Source organism: Metarhizium acridum (genome assembly GCF_019434415.1).
Source record: "Metarhizium acridum strain ARSEF 324 chromosome Unknown scaffold_572, whole genome shotgun sequence".
NCBI lineage: Eukaryota > Fungi > Ascomycota > Sordariomycetes > Hypocreales > Clavicipitaceae > Metarhizium > Metarhizium acridum.
In genome coordinates this window covers 318,434-337,610 of record NW_027094042.1, presented here as the reverse complement: position 1 = coordinate 337,610, position 19,177 = coordinate 318,434, and the positions used below count along the sequence as shown (strand labels likewise).

At 40.0% G+C, this 19,177-nt stretch overlaps 4 protein-coding genes across 4 annotated transcripts; 2 read left to right on the top strand and 2 right to left on the bottom strand.

Annotated features, from left to right (window-relative positions):
* Positions 1-359: 359 nt before the first annotated feature.
* J3458_020234 (uncharacterized protein) lies at positions 360-764 on the bottom strand (the record flags this gene model as incomplete). Its single annotated transcript, XM_066121922.1, has 1 exon — positions 360-764. The coding sequence occupies one exon, from the start codon at positions 762-764 to the stop codon at positions 360-362; it is 405 nt and encodes a 134-aa protein (XP_065973099.1).
* An 84-nt stretch (positions 765-848) lies between these two features.
* On the bottom strand, positions 849-3,497 carry J3458_020233 (uncharacterized protein; the record flags this gene model as incomplete). Its single annotated transcript, XM_007817190.2, has 1 exon — positions 849-3,497. The coding sequence occupies one exon, from the start codon at positions 3,495-3,497 to the stop codon at positions 849-851; it is 2,649 nt and encodes an 882-aa protein (XP_007815381.2).
* A 2,759-nt stretch (positions 3,498-6,256) lies between these two features.
* Positions 6,257-7,150, top strand: J3458_020232 (uncharacterized protein; the record flags this gene model as incomplete). The annotated part of the gene is made up of 1 exon (XM_066121921.1): positions 6,257-7,150. One exon carries the CDS (start codon positions 6,257-6,259, stop codon positions 7,148-7,150), a length of 894 nt encoding a protein of 297 aa, XP_065973098.1.
* A 125-nt stretch (positions 7,151-7,275) lies between these two features.
* Positions 7,276-11,529, top strand: J3458_020231 (uncharacterized protein; the record flags this gene model as incomplete). Its single annotated transcript, XM_066121920.1, has 4 exons — positions 7,276-7,418; positions 7,525-9,332; positions 9,420-10,336; positions 10,416-11,529. The coding sequence occupies 4 exons, from the start codon at positions 7,276-7,278 to the stop codon at positions 11,271-11,273; spliced, it is 3,726 nt and encodes a 1,241-aa protein (XP_065973097.1). The 3' UTR covers positions 11,274-11,529.
* Positions 11,530-19,177: the final 7,648 nt, after the last annotated feature.

The following is a 19,177-nucleotide window of genomic DNA, read 5'->3' as shown; positions in this document are numbered from 1 at the left end:
TCCACGAGCCACCACTCCGAGTATACAGGGTACTCATAAACGATGTGGGGTCGGCCTCAACTGCCACCGGTATACGATATCGACCTTGTTCCATTAATAGGTAGAAAACCAAGCATGCGGTTGGTATATATAGATATATTTCTCTCTGTGCGAAGAGTGCTGACAGCTGCGGCTGTGAGAGCAAACCGATCACTTCGGCCCGGCTTTTATTTACCCCCGCCGACTTTCCCTTGGACCTTTGCTAAGGCTTGTCATGCTCGACTGCATGTGCAGGCCGCGATGCAGATGCAGATGCCGTTCTATTTTTCCGCTCTTCCTCCGCTGTCGGCGCATGAACTGGTGATCGGCCTCCTGCACTGCTACGAGACGCTGAGCTGGTTCGACGCGGTGTGAACGAGCGGCTTCCACAACTTGGCCGAACCCTTGTTCTTGTAGGTCGCATCTAGCACGTCCTCAACGCCGGCGCCTTTGCGCAGCTGCCTGAGGCACCACCTGGCGATGTCGACGTCGGCAAACATCATGCTCGTGTCCAGCACCATGTGGTCGATATGGCCCGCAATGCCATGCCGGCGCTCCGCCGAGACGACCTCGCGCTCTAGCTGCCTCATAACATGCCACCCCTCGAGTACGCGTGCGCGCACGCGCGACAATTCATCCGGACGAAGACCCTGGATCTCGCGATGCCCTTGTGTGATGCGCGCCCGCCGAATCACCTTATGCGGGTGGCGCCGCCAGCGCTCTGTCTGCTTGAGAGTGCCTTGCATGGTGTAGCCGACCGGGCCGACCACGGCTGAGATGGGTTTGAGGACCAGCCCTGCGATGGCGAAGGCAGTGCCCTTGAGGAAGCCTCAGAAGCCGTCCGCCCTGGCACCGCGGGTAGGCAGGAGTACCACACCGGTGATGCCGTCGTAAATGCCATGGACGAACTCCCTGCGCGAGGCGACCAGGCCCGAGTGGAAGCCGGTGATTCGCGTCGGCCGGCGGACGGTGTCGTCGCCGTAGAGTCGCGGCGCATTGTGGAAACCCTGAGCAATCGCGAGGGCCAGGCTGGCCGGTGCTTTCACGATGGCAGTAGCCGTCTTTTCAACGCCACGAGTGACATTCGTGACAAATTCTTCTGGTCTAGGAATGTCAATCGGCGGTTGCTTTAGAGTTACTGGCTTGACTGTGGGCTCTGCGCCGTTCCTCTCTTTCTTGCTCTCCCTTTCTCTGCTAATCTTACCCTTGATTCCCTGCATGGCCGTTCTGCAGAGGTAGACTGGCACGCTTCCAATGCCTCTAAAAGAGTCCTTTAACGTGTCCATCAAGGACCCAGCTATGCCAAATACAGGCTCAACTGGCCCTGCAAAGTCGTTCCATTCTTGGTGCCGTAAGAGGCGCAGCTGCTTCCAGCTCAGCTCTCCCCTGTCGACGAGGATATGCGCCGCCATCGGGCCGAGCCTGACGCGCGAGTCCTTGACACCCCAGACGCCGACTTGGTTACGAAGGAGTGAGCAGCGCAGCGAGAACGGACCGAACATCTTGAGGTGTTTCTGGAAGGACTTAACTGCGTTCTCGGCGCCATTGCCATCCACCTCAATGGACTTGGCAATCTTACCCGCGGCTTCCTTAGCCTCGTCAGTCAGGAGATACTTAATACCATTGGCGAGAATGTCCGAGGTTAGTTCTCTGTAAGGAACGGGCTTCGGCCCAGCCCCTGAACTCCCGACCATGCTGCCCCAAAAGTGCTGGTCTCCGAAGAAGGGGACAACCATGGTCGGCCGCCCGAGCTTAAGTGCAGAAGCTGTCGTACCAGCGCCGCCATGGATCACACACGCGCTGACCCGCCTGAACAGCCAGTCATGAGGCACATCCCCGAGCATGAAGACGGTGTCTGGTACATCGTCGCGCCCGAAGCCACCCCAGCCCCGGGACACCAGGGCGCGGACGCCAGCTTTTCTTATCGCCTCGAAGATCATATTGGTGAATTTCTTAGCGTCGTCAACAACGATGGATCCGAATCCAATGTATATAGGCCTCTCCCCAGCCTCAAGAAATGTCATGAGTGAGGGGTCCGGTTCGAAAGTATCGGTCGTTTCCAGGAACACGTATCCGGTCACATCGATCTCCTCTCCCCAATCGTGGGGCTTGGGTACCAGGCCGGGAGACCATAAATACGTGAAAGGTACGCGCAAGCGATAGGTCGCTCCGGGCGCCCACAACGCCCACAATGGGTCCAAGGAGAGCGTCTCGACGCGGAAGGTGTTGATAAGGTCGCCGAGTCCTTGCCACACCATCATGTCAACGAGCGGATATGAAATAAAGTTTGCATACCGCAAGTCAACGTTGGACCTTTCGACACTCGCGAGGGGGTGGGGGAACGCCCTGGTAGGCGTGTAGGGGAATGTAAAGACGAGATGCATTGGTATCCCTAGGGCCTCTGCGCAGTGAATGTGCGCATAGCTGGGCGGGTTGGCAATGATGCAATCCGCCACGAAAGGCTCCTTGTCGCCCATGAAGTTGGTGTCGGCCTTGTCAGTTTCGTCGTCTGTCGCACGGATACACGACCTCCAGAAACCCTCGAACATCTCAGCCATGGCGTCACGTCGCTTGCTAATCTCGCCGGCCCTGACCGTTTGCAGCGAGGGAATCATACCTGGGTTCTTGACCATGAAAGCCATTAGTTCCGAGGGATCACCGCCAACGGAGAAGAAGTCGAGCCCCGAGCTCTTGACGAGGTTCTTGAAAGCCGGGTGCGTGGCGACACGGATCCGATAGCGGTAGCGGTCCTTAAGGAGCTTGCCGATCTTGAGAAACGGCTGGATATCGCCCCGCGAGCCGATGACCATCATGACAATGTTCATATGAGGTTGGGGCTGGCGGGTAGAGGGCATCGGCAGTAGGTGCTTGGGGCCAACCCCCTCCGGAGGGATGACCCTCTCCGAGGTGGTACCGAGGACTTTGCCCAAGTAGCTCATGTTGGTTGTCTCGTTGACGGTGATGCGCAGGCGGCCGTCGCTCTTGACCTTGGCTTCTGTGCTACAGTACTCATTGTAGAGGCGGAATCGGCGAATGGACTCGTCCCGGCCTGTCGTCGTTCTCTTGGGCTTCCGAGTCCCCGATTCGGCCTGGGCCGCGGCGGCTTCGTTCTTAACGTCACCGTTTCTGACCATGTCATCCTCCTCGTTGGAAGATGGTGTGTAGTCCACGGACTCCTCCACGTCCATGAGCAGGGGCATGTCCATATTCAGACTGGATCCCCCGCCGTCTGCGCCGGAACCCTGTGCCGTGTGCCATCTCGTCAGCATCACCGAGTCGCGCCTCGACCTGTGCTGCTTCGCTAGCTGCTCAGATTTCCTCCTTGGCGCGGCAGTGGGTTGCTGCGGCGGGCTGAGCAGCGACGACGGTATCCGGGTGCCTTCAGGATGCTCAAGAGCGTGGGCAGTGCGGTTCGGCGGCAGCATGTTGGCTGAGGTAATACCGTTGTTGTCCACCGCGTTGCCGCGCTGATGCGCCATGGTGGTGGCACGGATGGGCCGCGGCGGGGACGATATAGCCGAAGTAATGCTGGGCGTGTGCCGTCTAGTTCGTACTTTGTCAGTTTGAGGTCGATGTCGATCGTGTCCGACGAGCTTGTCGATGCGACCGATCCTGGCCACCGTTTGCCATGGAGATGGAGATGACGGGCGACGTGGTGGGGAGAGTGGACGAGATCGAAAAGGAGGCAAAGAAAAGGAGATATCACCACGTTTGGTCCAAGACGAACGGCCAATGCCGGAGATGTGAGTGTGCTATCGATTAATCATCTTGCAGCCTTTGCGAAAATGCCAGAGTACCCGCTAGATTCACGATGCGTCCGTCAAATCTCGGCCCTACACTCAGCCGCCAGCCACAGTATAGTTGATCGTTACATCCAAATGCTCGCGCTCATGCATACAACGCCGCAAGGCTTGTGGCGTGGAAAATCGCCCAGCGCCCACCCCCCTCTTGTTTCAGCGTGGCGGTACGTTTCGGTCTCGAAGCCTCACTAGAGTTCATCCTCACAAGTTGTAGTCGTTGGCCCAGGCTGTGTCTCATGGCCGCCGATTCTGCGAACCTTACACGGTCAGCCTAGGTCAGCCAACTCGCGCCGCGAATCAGCCCAAATCGTCACCACTGGTGGCATCGCGTCTGGCCCAAAAGACAGCCACCTGCGGCCGAGCTGGGCTATCAGATCCGCAACATGATGTTGTCGAGGTGGTGAAGTCGACAATGCGTCCACGCCATGAGGTGGTAGCCGGGTAGTTGGTACCGTGCCAAGCTCTCTCGCGAGGCATGCCATCCGGACCACAACTTCCGACTGCTCGTGGGTCACGCCAACCTGCTCGACCACCTGTTGCAGTCGATGGACTTGTCTTTCACAATTTGAACCAAGGCAAACCTACAGCCTATACCCGGGTGGGGCCGACGTCACACTTGAGCAGCCCGGCAAAGGGCACACCTCGCTCTCTTCCGACTTCAAATCCGACTTCAGCTCAGATTCTGACCCGGCCTTTATCTCGGGGGCAGGCGGTATAGAGATGGTCAAAACCATCTCTATTTCAATTTCAGGCCCAGTCGATTTTCCAGCATAGTGAGGGTATCCCAACGGTGATGTACGATGCGTTCTTTTGATCCAAGCGCTTGACGCTGCTTATTTCGGTCACAGACGAGTATAACGTTAGCCCGGCCATTTGAGCCTTCAGAGACTTTTCCCGTTGACGCTGTGGGCGACGCGAACCCGCACTCGGCATTGGCGTCCATCTGCCGTCTGAACGAATTTCTGGAGACTGCCGAGGCGGGGCTATTAGCTCCACATGTCGTTTTCGGCGGCTGATCGCCAATTGGGGAACACAGTACTTAAATCTTAACAGCCCGCAGTATGGCGATGATGGGCAGCAGTTGCTGGCAGGGTCGCATTATAAAATGGGAACAAGACCCGACTGTAACCCTAACGCGAAATCAAACAGTGTCGTCGCGAGCTATATTCGTGTTTTCTTTGCCGTAATACGTAGTTATCTGCAACGACGGGTACCATGGCCACTTGTATGCGGGCATTATCCAAAGTAAATACAGAACGGCAAGCAATGAGCACAAGCATAGTAGACGAGCATTTGTTTATTCACATGTTAATTACTACTTAGAAAAGCTATTCATTTCATCTTTGAGGGCTCATTTGCGTACAACGCCAAGTCCAAGTGTCAATACCCGTGGTGTCTCTACGGCGGTGCTGCACTCTCTTGATATGTTAGCGCCTTGGTACCTGCCGTGTCAGGAAGTACGAGACAGGCAGGTTGGCAGACGTCGGGTGCTATTTCCTTGTCAGTCTTGGGGCAGGTTTCCAGCCAATAGAATACCATGTTTCCCCAATTAGCGCCCGGGCGCCAGTATATCAGTCGCCCTCGTTTTCAACTAGCTTATATAATTCAAGTTACGTTTTGAGGAGAACTAGAGCGGCATGGTATCCTGTCAGACAATTAAGGGGTCACAAAAGATCAAGTAAAATGGCGCCGTACGCGCCAATTGTATTAAAATGAGAATCATCTAAGAAGCGTCGTAACTGTACAAAAGAGATTACAGTGGTTGCCTTGTATTGACAACAACCTAATTGAAGGACTTCTCTCCGAGGACGGAGAGGAGTCCGCTGTCGGGTAGGCTTAATATGTGACACATCCCCTAAACCAAGGTCCAATTCGTGAAGATGAGAACTAGGGCCGCATACAGAGATGGTTACTGAGATGCAGGTTTAACTGAGCGAGTTCATGTGAGGTTTAACGTCTGGAACTGTTAGGTGCTCTTTGCCCAGTACTTCCCCTGTACGAGCGCACCATGGACCACACAACTTGACAAGCCACAAGCCACCAAGACTCTAAGAAAGTCAACAATGACCAACACCTTGTACGGCGTTTACGGCGTGAGAACTAGTGAGTCCGAGACAAGCCAAAACCTTACCACCCTCTAGCCTTCTTGCGAGCCAAATGTCATGCCACTGTCTCGCAAACTTATCCACTTGGGATAATATTAATAACACGTTACACCACAAGGTGTCTCTTCGTCCGGACCGAGACTCTAGCTGCGAATCAAGGGCCTCCATTACGACCCCTTGATACGTATCTATTACCAGAACGTCGACGGAGCTGGCCTTGTAGGGTACATAAAATGCGACAAACGGGGACCAAGGCCATATGCCATTCGCCTCCGTCAAAAACTGAAGTCACCACCCAAAACCTCTCCCGAAACGCGACAATCCAAGCCCGTGATGATGCAGTCTCTCGACCGCGACGATCATTGCGGCGACAAGGACATTAGGAAGCGGGACTCCCCCTCTGATGAGACAGCCGAGTCTCTACAACACCGCCCTGAAGAATCACGGCAGCACTACACGCCCATCAGGCCTGGCAAATGTCATGATCGGAACACCAAGAGTCCGCGTCTGCCGTCATCTCCAAATGCTGACAGGACATCACAAAATGATTGGCCATCTGGAATGGTTAGCCGGCGCATTCAAGATATAATTCCCGATGCGGAAAGGCAGGAGCTGGTCCGCGTCGCGACATCCCTCTCACGTTGTCAATCTAACGTATCTGACACGGCTAACCTCGACAGCCTCGGGGTTGCCAACATTCACGACCATGATTCCGACTCGACTATGGACCCCCTCAGCCCACATTTCGATGTCCACAAGTGGGCGCAAAATTTCACCGAACAGTTGCACGGGAAAGGACACCACCAGGTGTCAACGGGCGTTATATACAAGAATCTGAGTGTTTACGGCTCAGGAGCAGCCCTGCAGCTCCAACCCACCGTTGGCTCAGTCTTGACATCCGTGCTGCGGCCTGGTGACGTCTTCAGCTTTGGCAAGAATGAGCCTAGGCAGATATTACACAGCTTCGATGGAATGATCTGCGGCGGCGAGATGCTGGTCGTGCTGGGTCGGCCAGGATCCGGGTGCAGCACGCTGCTCAAATCCCTCTGCGGGGAGCTGCATGGTCTCAGTCTAGACAACACTTCAACTATTCAATATGGAGGAATCCCGCAGAGCCAGATGAAGAAGGAATTCAAAGGAGAGGTCATTTATAATCAAGAGGCAAGTAGACATCTGGTGTATCTCGGACTCGACAGTTTACTCATCAGCTCTGTTATGTATAGGTAGATAAGCATTTCCCGCACCTAACGGTTGGCCAGACGCTCGAGTTCGCAGCCTCGGTCCGTACGCCTTCGCACCGGATTCAAAACATGTCTCGCGGAGAGTATTGCCGGTACATTGCACGTGTCGTCATGGCGGTATGTGGGCTCAACCATACCTACAATACAAGGGTTGGAAACGACTTCATCCGCGGCGTCTCGGGCGGCGAGAGGAAGCGAGTCACCATCGCAGAGATGATTCTTGCCGGCTCTCCCTTTTCCGCTTGGGACAATAGGTACGACAGCCACCAAGGCGCTGGTGTTTAGTCGCGAAGTCGATTAGACAGAGACTCTTCACCTTTTCTGATGGACAGCTTGGCTAACGATTGCATCACGGTATAGCACCAGGGGGCTTGATGCGGCAACGGCACTGAAGTTTGTAGAGACGTTGCGGTTGTCGTCAGATCTAGGCCATCACTCCAATGTCGTTGCGATCTATCAAGCAAGTCAGACCATGTACGATATCTTTGACAAGGTGACTGTGTTATACGAAGGCCGTCAAATATATTTTGGATCAACAAAAGCCGCGAAGGATTATTTTTTGAGACAAGGATGGTATTGCCCTCCTCGGCAGACTACAGGGGACTTCCTCACATCCGTGACAAATCCTCAGGAAAGAATGGCGCGGGAGGGGATGGAAAGCAAGGTGCCCAGGACTCCGGAAGAGTTTGAGAGATACTGGCGATTGTCTCCTGAGTACAAGGCACTCATGAAAGATATTGGCGCCTTTGAACAGGGCCTCCACGACAAGGGGAATGAGACCATTTCCCAGTTCCGCCAGCAGAAGAACTACGAGCAGGCAAAACATGTGAGGCCCAAATCACCCTACCGCATCAGCTTAGCAATGCAAGTGAGGCTGAACACAAAGAGAGCGTACCAGCGGACCTGGAACGACATCTCAGCTACCATGATCGTTACTGTCGTCAACACTGTTATGGCGCTGATTATCGGTTCTGTATTCTACGGCACACCAGACGCAACGGCAGGTTTCTATGCCAAGGGATCGGTCATATTCATGGCTATTCTGCTCAATGCACTGACTGCCATCACCGAGATCAGCACCTTGTATGCCCAGAGACCTATAGTGGAGAAACATTCGTCATACGCTTTTTATCATCCTGCTACTGAGGCTGCCGCCGGCGTTCTGGCCGATATACCCGTCAAGTTCGTCACTGCAACCGTGTTGAGTCTCATCATCTACTTCATGGCAGGCTTGCGGAGAGAGCCGGCTCAATTCTTTCTCTTCTTCCTTATCAACTATGTTTCGATCTTTATCATGATCGCCATGTTCAGGACAATGGCGGCTATTACATCTAGCGTCTCACAGGCCATGACACTGGCTGCGGTGTTGGTCCTGGCACTGGTCATCTACACTGGCTTCTTCATTACTGTGTCTTCAATGCACCCCTGGCTCTCATGGATCCGCTGGATCAATCCAATCTTCTACGCCTTTGAGATCCTGATAGCGAACGAGTTTCATGGTCGCGATTTCACGTGCTCAAATATATTTCCTCCATATAGCCCCCCTGTTGGCGATTCATGGACCTGCGTCGCTCTCAGCGCTGTACCTGGCAAATCAACAGTCAGCGGTGACGACTTCATTGCGGCCAACTATGGGTATTCGTATTCACACGTGTGGCGAAACTTCGGCATCCTGATCGGCTTCCTTCTTGCTTTCATGGCAGTCTACTTTATGACAACAGAAATCAACTCCGCCACGTCAAGCACTGCTGAGGCATTGGTTTTTCAACGAGGTCATGTTCCGCCCAGTCTCCAGAAAAGTAGCACACAGCGCAGCAGAGACGTGGAACGGCCGCCGACAGTAAGCACACAAATTAGCAACAGCGCCAGCGCCAAAGACACAGAAGTCGAGGCAATCCCGGCCCAACGAGACATTTTTACGTGGAAAGACGTCGTGTACGACATAAAGATCAAGGAAGAACCGAGGCGGCTTCTGGACCATGTGGCTGGATGGGTCAAACCTGGCACTCTCACGGCGCTCATGGGGGTAAGCGGAGCCGGCAAGACGACCCTTTTAGATGTACTTGCACAGCGAATCTCTGTCGGGGTCGTGACGGGGAACATGCTTGTCAATGGGCAGCCGCTCGATGCCAGTTTCCAACGCAACACAGGTTATGTCCAGCAGCAAGGTAAGTCAAACGTTTAGTGTGAATTTTCGAATCTGAGCTGGGACAGTGGCTAACGGCGTAAATCGTTTTGTTTTCAAATAACAACAGATCTTCACCTCCAGACGGCTACCGTACGAGAGAGTCTCCGCTTCAGTGCGAGGCTCCGCCAACCCAAGTCTGTTAGCAAGAAGCAAAAATACGCGTCTGTGGAAGAAGTAATCAGGATGCTTAATATGGAAGATTTTGCTAACGCCATCGTCGGTGTTGCTGGAGAAGGCTTAAACGTTGAACAGCGCAAGCGCCTGACCATCGGAGTTGAACTCGTCGCGAAGCCGAAGCTATTGCTTTTCCTTGATGAGCCCACCAGCGGGCTTGACTCGCAAAGCTCACGAGCCATCTGCATCTTCCTCAAGAAACTGGCAGAGGCGGGCCAGGCAGTGCTCTGCACTGTTCATCAACCCAGCGCGATTCTCTTCCAGGAGTTTGATCGCCTACTTTTCCTTGCCAAGGGCGGAAAGACCGTCTACTTCGGAGAGATTGGTGCTAACTCGCGGATATTACTGGACTGCTTCGAGTCTCACGGCGCACACCGTCGCTGCGGTGACACCGAAAATCCGGCCGAGTACATGTTGGAGATGGTCAATGCAGGCACAAATTCCCACGGCGAAGATTGGCACTCGGTCTGGGAATCAAGCAATGAACGCAAGGCGGTCGATGCTGAGATCGAAAGGATCCATACTGAAAAGCAGGCTGAGACACGTGCCGCCGGAGAGCGTGACGCTGCTTCCACGCGTTCTGAGTTTGCCATGCCGATGCTATATCAGGTGCGGGTTGTGACCGCCAGGGTGTTTCAGCAGTACTGGAGGATGCCATCTTACATATTTTCCAAATGGCTGTTGGGCATCACAGCTGGCCTTTTCATTGGCTTCAGCTTCTATCAGGTTACTGACACGCTGGCTGGTATTCAGAATGCGATCTTCGCAGTCTTTATGCTGACGACAATGTTTACAACCCTGGTCCAGCAGGTAATTAACCCATTCCAATGCTTCATAACAGCCTGTCCACACAATGATGCTAATCGAGACTGTTAAACTTGTTCACTAGATCCAACCCCTCTTCGTCACCCAGCGGGAGCTCTACGAGGTTCGAGAACGCCCAAGCAAGGCTTACTCCTGGAAAGCCTTCCTCATTGCCAATATCATTGTCGAAATTCCCTTCCAGATTGTCACTAGCGTCTTCATTTACGCATGCTTCTACTTTCCAGTTTTCGGTGCTGGACAGAGTCCCGTACAGCAAGGCCTCATCCTCCTCTTCACTCTCCAGCTTTTTCTCTATGCCAGCGCATTCGCCGACATGACGGTTGCAGCACTTCCGAATGCGCAGGCTGCGGGCGGCATCGTAATTTTCCTGACCTTGATGAGCACTCTCTTCTGCGGCGTGATGCAGTCGCCCACAGCGCTCCCGGGCTTTTGGATCTTCATGTACAGGGTCAGCCCCTTTACCTACTGGGTGGGCGGGATCGTCTCGACGGCTCTGCACGGCCGCAAGATCGACTGTTCGTCAAACGAGACGGCCAGTTTCGATCCTCCACCGGGCCTTACCTGCGGCGAATACCTCTCTCCGATTTTGTCGCAGGTCCCAGGCGTGCTGCAAAATCCAATGGACACCCGAGAATGCCGGTACTGCCCATACAACAATGCCGATCAGTACATCGCCGGTTATGGCATCGTCTGGAGCGAGCGGTGGAGGAACTTTGGCATCGTTTGGGCCTACATCGCATTCGATATCGCAATGACGGTGGCCGTGTATTACCTCTTCCGGGTGCACACCGTGTCTAGCAGAATGTCCGGTCTGAGGGAAAAGATATCCAAGTGGGCAAGGGCTCGCAGGGGAATTAGGAATAAGGTAGGGCGACCGAATGGTCGAGCAGGTTCCCGGGAAAAGGGCAATAGCCCATCATGAGCAACCACGAGAGCGGAGGCAGACGGTATCAGAGGTGATATATCAGAGGTGATCAGGTCAGGCCCGTCGATATCACGGGTGAATCTTTGTCGGCTGATGCTGAGTGAAAACGTTGACTGTAACGTGGGAGGACACCGAAGGAATATGACACACTTTGATTCCAGTGACTATGTCAAGGTCAAGGCAACAGCTATGGCTATATTGCTGCCTGCCAGGCAGCAGTATTACAACAAGTATTTAGTTTCGTATTACTCCACTCTTTATGTAGAAAATCAAGAGTCTCTCATTCTGTCTAAGCTGTCCCATACAATCGTGCTGTGTGACAGTTATGACTCTTGGTTACGGTCTACGACCTATTACCAGCGTAACACCCAACCGCTTAGATTGACTGCCCTAGTGGCTCTGCCAACATAAACTGCGACTAGTTTATCTCTTGGGAACCTTGGCCGTTACACAGCGTTGAGTGTCCGGGAATCTACCAGGGTCAGCGCGCCAGGGACTCGTCCCGGTATAAAATGCATCTTTAGCCATTAGTGTACCATAGATGCTCGGAGAAAAGAACAGCACTGACGAGATAATAATGGGCACAAACACCACTAGGAAACATCCAATTGCAAGTGCAAGCAGGGTGTGTGAACCTTGTTCCCCAGCGTTCCCATGTGTCGTGGTGGTGTTCATGCTGTTAACCCCCATTGTAAGCGCCAAGCGGCATGAGTATATTGCAATAATAGAACTGAGATCCCTCCGCTCACGCCAACCCCCCCCCCCCCCCCCCCCCAAAAAAAAAACCTGATGTCTTTAATACCTGTAACGGGCTAGGCCCGAGAATAGCTTAGCTGCGCTCTCGTCTTTTATCGATAAACTGCAAACGGCGGGACCCGACAACAAGCGAGATTAGCAGCGGCGAGCTCAGTAGCTCAAGAGCTCAAGAGCTCTCTTTTTCTTGTTCTTACTTCTGATTCTTCTTTAGCTTTAAATATTCGTTAGAATCATCTAGTTGGTTGTTAGTATACTCGCTAGACCGTTAAAATACTGTATTGGTGCGTATAGTAAATGAGCTTTTTTACCATCCTTCGCAAATGTCATCCAGAACTAAGGTATTACTGCAAAAAAAGGCAATACAATCTTGCGAAATTGCGATATTTACCGGTTAAAGCCTACCCAAGCTCTGATATTTATGCCTGTAGTAGTATTATAGAGCTATTAATAAACGATACTAAGATAGAAGGGAGTCACTCGAACCGCATCGCAAATTCAGCTAGAAACGGGAGAACCGTAAAGTTGGCTCTCCCTTCCTTTGTTAATAACTAGTCTATATGCGGGAGCCTATAGGTTCGTGGTACCCGCGAATTTAAAATATCGCGGGTTTGTGTTAGGGTTAGGGTAATAGCATTCTTCCGTTATTCTGGCCGAGCCACCAGCCTATTATAGCAGATATTATGAACCTAGTGCGGCTCACGTCGTTGTTGGTAATCTCCTGCATAACCAGGAAGCCTTTGGGCTTCAGGAGCCGGCGCCCATTTCTTAGTGTCCGGCGCAGATTAGTAGTCGCGGGGAGGACCAGCAAGGCCACTACCATGTTGTACGAGTATTGTTTGTATCCTTTTTCGTCGATGTCCTTCTCGTAGTCTAGTAGCTGGAAGATTGTCTTGCTAGAAAAGGCGTTAAAGACCTGCTAGGCGTAGAGTGTAAAAACGGGTACCCGTGGGCACTCGTAGGTATTTGAGTTTTTCTTAGGTTATTTGTGGGTTATTTATTTTATTATATAACTATAAGTAATTTAAGAAAAAGATAAGTACCTTATAAATACCTATAAAATATATAATAATATAATATAATAATATAAATTAATTTTCTTACTTTTATATAATAATTAATTATAATAATTAATATTAACTCTTTAATATTTAATTATATTTATAATAAGTTTTAAGTTTAAAGTATTATCTTTTAATATTTAATATAACTTTAATTATTAGGTTTTAAAGAGTTAATTAAAGAGTTAATAAAATTAATTATTACTTTCTTTTCTTTTCTTTCTTTTCTCTCTTTCTCTTATTCTTAATATTTCTTACACTTAATTATTATCTTCTTATTTTCTTTTATACGTATAAGTTTAAGTATTTTTTCTCTTTTAATATTATTTAATTTTTCTTTTTATTTTTATTCTTTATTTATTAATAAACGTTTTATATAAATTATATTTTTAAATTCTTTATCTTATTATAAACTATTATAATTACTTATAAGATAATTAATATAAATAATTATTATAAATAAATATAATTATATAAACCTTTTATATAATCTAATAAAAAGATAATATTTTACTTTTAAAAGATATTTAATATATTATATAAAGTATGAAAGTTCTTAAGTATAATTATAATACGCTTAATATATTAACTTAAAATATTTATAGTTAAGTATAATAAGTAAATAAGTAATTAAATATATATATAATTTATATACTAATTAATATTTAAATTAATATTATTTTAATTAACTTTTATAAAGCTTAAATTACGTTAAAATTTTAATAAGAAATAAAGGTACTTATATTATTAATAATCTCTTTTATTAAGCGTTAAAATAATACTCTTAAAATAATAAGTAAAATATCTCTTTAATAGTATTAAATTTCCTAAAGTATTATAATTAATTTAAAGTTAAAGTTATAATAATTATTTATAATAATTATATACACTTATTATTAAATTTAAAGTAATATAATCTTTTAATTAAAACTACTTAATTAAGTAACCTTTTATTTATTATCTTCTTAAATTAATTACGTGTAATTATTATATTTTTACTTAAAATACTTTATAATATTATTATTAAAAATAATTAATAAAAATAATTAATAAAAACACTTATTAAAGCGATTATAAGCGGGAAAAATTAATAGTAAAGAGTAATAAAGGGAAAAAAAAAGAGAGTAATAAAGAAATTTTAATAGCTAATAAAAGCTATATTAAAAGTAAAGCTTATAGGTATATAATTTACCTTACTCTTATATTTACCTTATTATTAGATTTTATATATCTTAACTTTTTATATATTATCTTATTACTTTTAATATATTTTTTTATATTATTTTTATTATAAAATATAAATTTTATTAATTATTTTTAATAATTATACTTATAATTATATAAATTCTTTTTTTAAGGTTTTATTTTAACGTAATATTATACTAGTTTAATATTATAATTATAATTAATTCCAGTATTTTCTATAATAATATATATATAATTATATTGATTATTTTTACTTATTAAGTTAACCTTTTAATTTAAGTAATAAAAAGTATAAAGTTAAGTTTAAGCTTTTATAAAACGTATATATAAAGTAAGTAAAAAAACGTTAATTATAATTAATTTTTATTAAGTATAAATAAGAAAATAAGCGAAATATTATATATATTAAATAACGCTATAAATTAAAAAAATTACGTGATATTATAAAGTATAAGAGAGTATTAAAAGTAATATATAATACTCTTAAAAAAGAAATTAAGTAACGCGTTTAAGTAAAATAATATATATTATTTAATTATAATAATTATTTATATTAATTAATTTAATATAAAAAAGTAATTATATTTAAATTAAAGTTATAATATAATACTTATTAAATTAACGTAAAATAAAAATAATAAGAATTTAAATTAAAAGAATATTAATAATAATATTATAAATTATAAAAATATAATAAGAAATCTTAATAAAGGCATTTTAAAAGTAAATATTTAAGAGATAAAAATAAGCTTTTAAGATATTTAAATTAAAAAAATTAAGGTAAGTTTTATTTATATTATTTTATTTATATTATTAATATTAATTTAAAATAATAATTATATTATATTTAAGCTTATATATAATATAATTATTAAGATATTAAAGATAATTTAATTTAAAATTTAATAATTTTATATATACTCGCTTAATTATAAGAGAGAGATTATTATTTTAAAGTATAAATAATTTAATATTATATAAGTTTTTCTTTATATTAAACATTATAATAAATATTTAATATTATTAATTTTACGCGCCTCTTATAACTACATAATTTAATAAAGTTATTAATTTAATACTTTATTACTTACTTATATTATAAAAAAATACTATATAAGTTAAGTTAATAATATTAAGTGTAATAAAATACTTACTTTTAATAATTAATTATTATAATTATTTTTATTAATTATTTTTAGGTAATATTATAGAATTTATTAAAAGTTTTTAATTAAATAATATATATAAGTTAATTACTTATATTATTTATATTAATAGCTAAGTAAAATTAATATAATTTATAATATTTATAATTAAAGTTATATATATAACCTTAATATAACTTAGCTTTTTACGTTTTTAAAGTAAAAGAACTTATTTAATTTAGCTTATTTTTAATTTATTATATTTAATAATTAAATTATTAAAGTAATTAAAAGCTTTAAGTAGCTCTTAAAAGAATTAAAGAATATAAAGTATTAAATACTTAAAAAATAAAATAAGAAAGTTATTTTAAATATTAATTTAAAGTTAAAGATTTAAAAAATTCTTAATAATATTATAAAATAAAAATATTAAGAATAATAAATAAATTATAAGTATATTTTTATTAATTAATTTTAATAATTAATTATTAGCTTAACTTTTTAATAATATAAACTTAATAACTCTTAGCTTATATTATCTTATAAGATTATAGCTTATAGGTAATACGAAATATTATACGTAATATAACTCTTTTCTCTTTTTAAGTTATTTATTATTAAAGATTTAACTTAATTATATAAGTAATAATTATTATATTATATAATTTTAATATATTATAAATTATATATATTATTATTATAAAAAACTTTATTATAGAATTAATTAAGTATATAATTCTTTTAATAATATATTAAAATAAACTTAATTATAATATTAGTCTTTTAATACGCCTTTTTAAAAAGATTTATTATAGGTTTTATTAAAAAGAGAAATATTAATATATATTTATTAAATAAATATATAAGGTAAACTTATATATAATATTTTACTTACCTTTTAAGCGCTATTAATAAGTTTTATAATTTAATATTAACATAAATTTTATTATATAATAATATATTTTAATCTTTTACTTTATAATTAAACTTATCTTAAATAATTAAAAGAATAAGAAATATAATATATAATACTTACTTATATATTACTTAAGTTAATTAATATTTATATAAATAAGATTATTATCTTTTTATTTAATAAATAAGAACTTAAGAGTAAAAAGAAATAAAAAATAAAAATACGTAATCTTATAATAAAAAAATTTTATATAAAATTATTTATTAATTATCTTATTATAAGTTACGCGTTTATTCTTATTTAATAGAAATTTTATATATTATTTTTACTTATTACCTCTTTATTAAAGCTTTAAGATTAAACCTTTTTTATTATTTCTTTTTATTATAAATTTTAATTTTAATAATAATATTTAAAAGCATTTATTCTTCTCTTTTTTATTATTAATAATTTACTTATTAGATATTAATTTAAAGAGAATTATAAATATTAATTATCTTTTATATAATATAAGAGACTTTACTTAATAATTAAACTTTATAACTTAATAATTAATAATTAAATTCTATTAATAATAAATAATTACTTATTTAATAAGTTTATTATTAAGCTTAATTATAAGAAGAATATTTTAATTCTCTTATTAATCTTATATATAAAAGTTCTTTATATAAAGCGTATAATAGTTAAATAATATATTAAAAGTTATATGTAATTATTATTATATTATACTTACTTACTTATTTACTTTTTAAATTAATAATAGTATATTTATTATATTAAAATATCTTATTAAAGCTAGGTTTTATACAATTAATTACTTATTAAACTCTTTTAAAAATATAAAATAAGAATTTAAGGTAAGTAATATATTATTTATATATATTAATTTTATTAATTAATTTATAGGTTAAAATATTAAAATAATACTAATAAATATAAAAGAAGTTATTAGTTTTTATTACTTAAATACACTTAATTATAAATATTATTATAAACTTTACTTTTAATAATATTCTTAAATTTCTTTATTTAAGTATTATAATTCTTAATACTTTATTAATAATAAAATATATTTATAATTATATTATATTAATATAATAATCTCTTTTATAATATATTATAAAAGAATTATAAATATTATTAATAATTAATAATTAAATTAAAAATATTTAAACCTAAATAATACTTAATATATTATATTACTTTATTAATATAAAGTAAAATCTTTAAATAATTACTCTTAATTTAATTAATATATTTAAGAATATATTTAAAGAAAGGTAAAATTAAGAGATTATTTATTACCTTTAATAGAATAATTTATAATTATATTACCTATTAAAGAAAGTTAAATTTATTATTAATATTAATAGCTTTTACCTTAAGTTAAAGCGCCTTTATAAAGCTATTTTATAATATATTTCTTTTAAATAATAATAACCTAAGATTTACTTTATTTATTATATTACGTATATTTTAAATCTTATTATTAAAGAGATTATTTATATTATTAAGATAATAATAATTAAAAAGAGTATAAATTATTAAAATAATACTTATAAGCTTAAAATAAAGGAAATTATTAAGCTTAATAATAACCTTAAGAGTTATCTTTAAGATATTATTAAAAGTATAAGTAAAATATATATAAATTTAATATTAATTATTATTCTTAAGGTATAAAATATTTATTTATACTCTTATATATTTTATTATTATAAATCTAATATTTTTATTAATTATTTTTATTAATACTTTTATAAATTTAAAATCTTACCTTATATTTTTCTTAAAGTAATAAAGTATAAGTAGCTTTTATAAATATATAAGGTAACTTACACTTAAAGTATACTTTATTATAGCTAATACGTAATATTATTACGTAATAGAATTTAATTACTTTAATATTATTATAAGCTTATAAGCTTTATTAATTAATTAATACTTTTCTTAAACTATTTTTTTAAAAAAAACTTTTACTCTTACTCTTATATTATAACGCTAGCTTAAGATTGCCTTTAAAACGAAAAATAACCTAAGATTTAAATTCCTTACACTTAATTACCCCTTATTATAATACTATATTAAGGCTATAATAAAGGTAATATAAAGAATATAATATTAATAGTAATAAATAAAGGAGAAAGAGAGCTTATATAAAGCTATTATTACTTAAATGTAAGTAAAGAATAGTTTATAAAATAGGTATTACGTAACTTTAAGTTAAATGTAATTTAAGATAAACTTAATAATAAAAAACGTGTTATTTATAATAAATTAATTAGTCTTATTTTAATAGCTTTACTAGAGCGTATATAAAAACTATTTAAAAAGTATACTACCTAAAAAGTAATATAATACTATATTAAAGCTATAGCTATTATTAATAATACTTTAATAACGAAAGTGTAGCTTTATAATATAATTATAATTATAATATAAGAAGTACTTTATAGTACTACTTAATAGAGAATCTAGGTAAGCGTTATAGCTAGCTTAGCTAAAGCGTAAATCTAAGAATCTTCCCCTTTAATTATCTTTAATTACTAGTATTATAAAATTATTATTAAAGGTATTATAATTATAAAAGCACTTTAAAACTAAACTATTAAAGATATAATAAAGACTATAAATTAAGCTTTAAAAAGTAATATAATAATAGCTATACGTAGGTTATTTAGCGGAGATATAATTATTATATTTTAAGATAATATCTTCTTCTTTAAGAAAAATATAAATTAAACTTAAGTTACCTTTAAGCTAGAAGTAATAATTTATATAAGAATTCTTAGTATTATAATAAAGGCCTTTTTATTT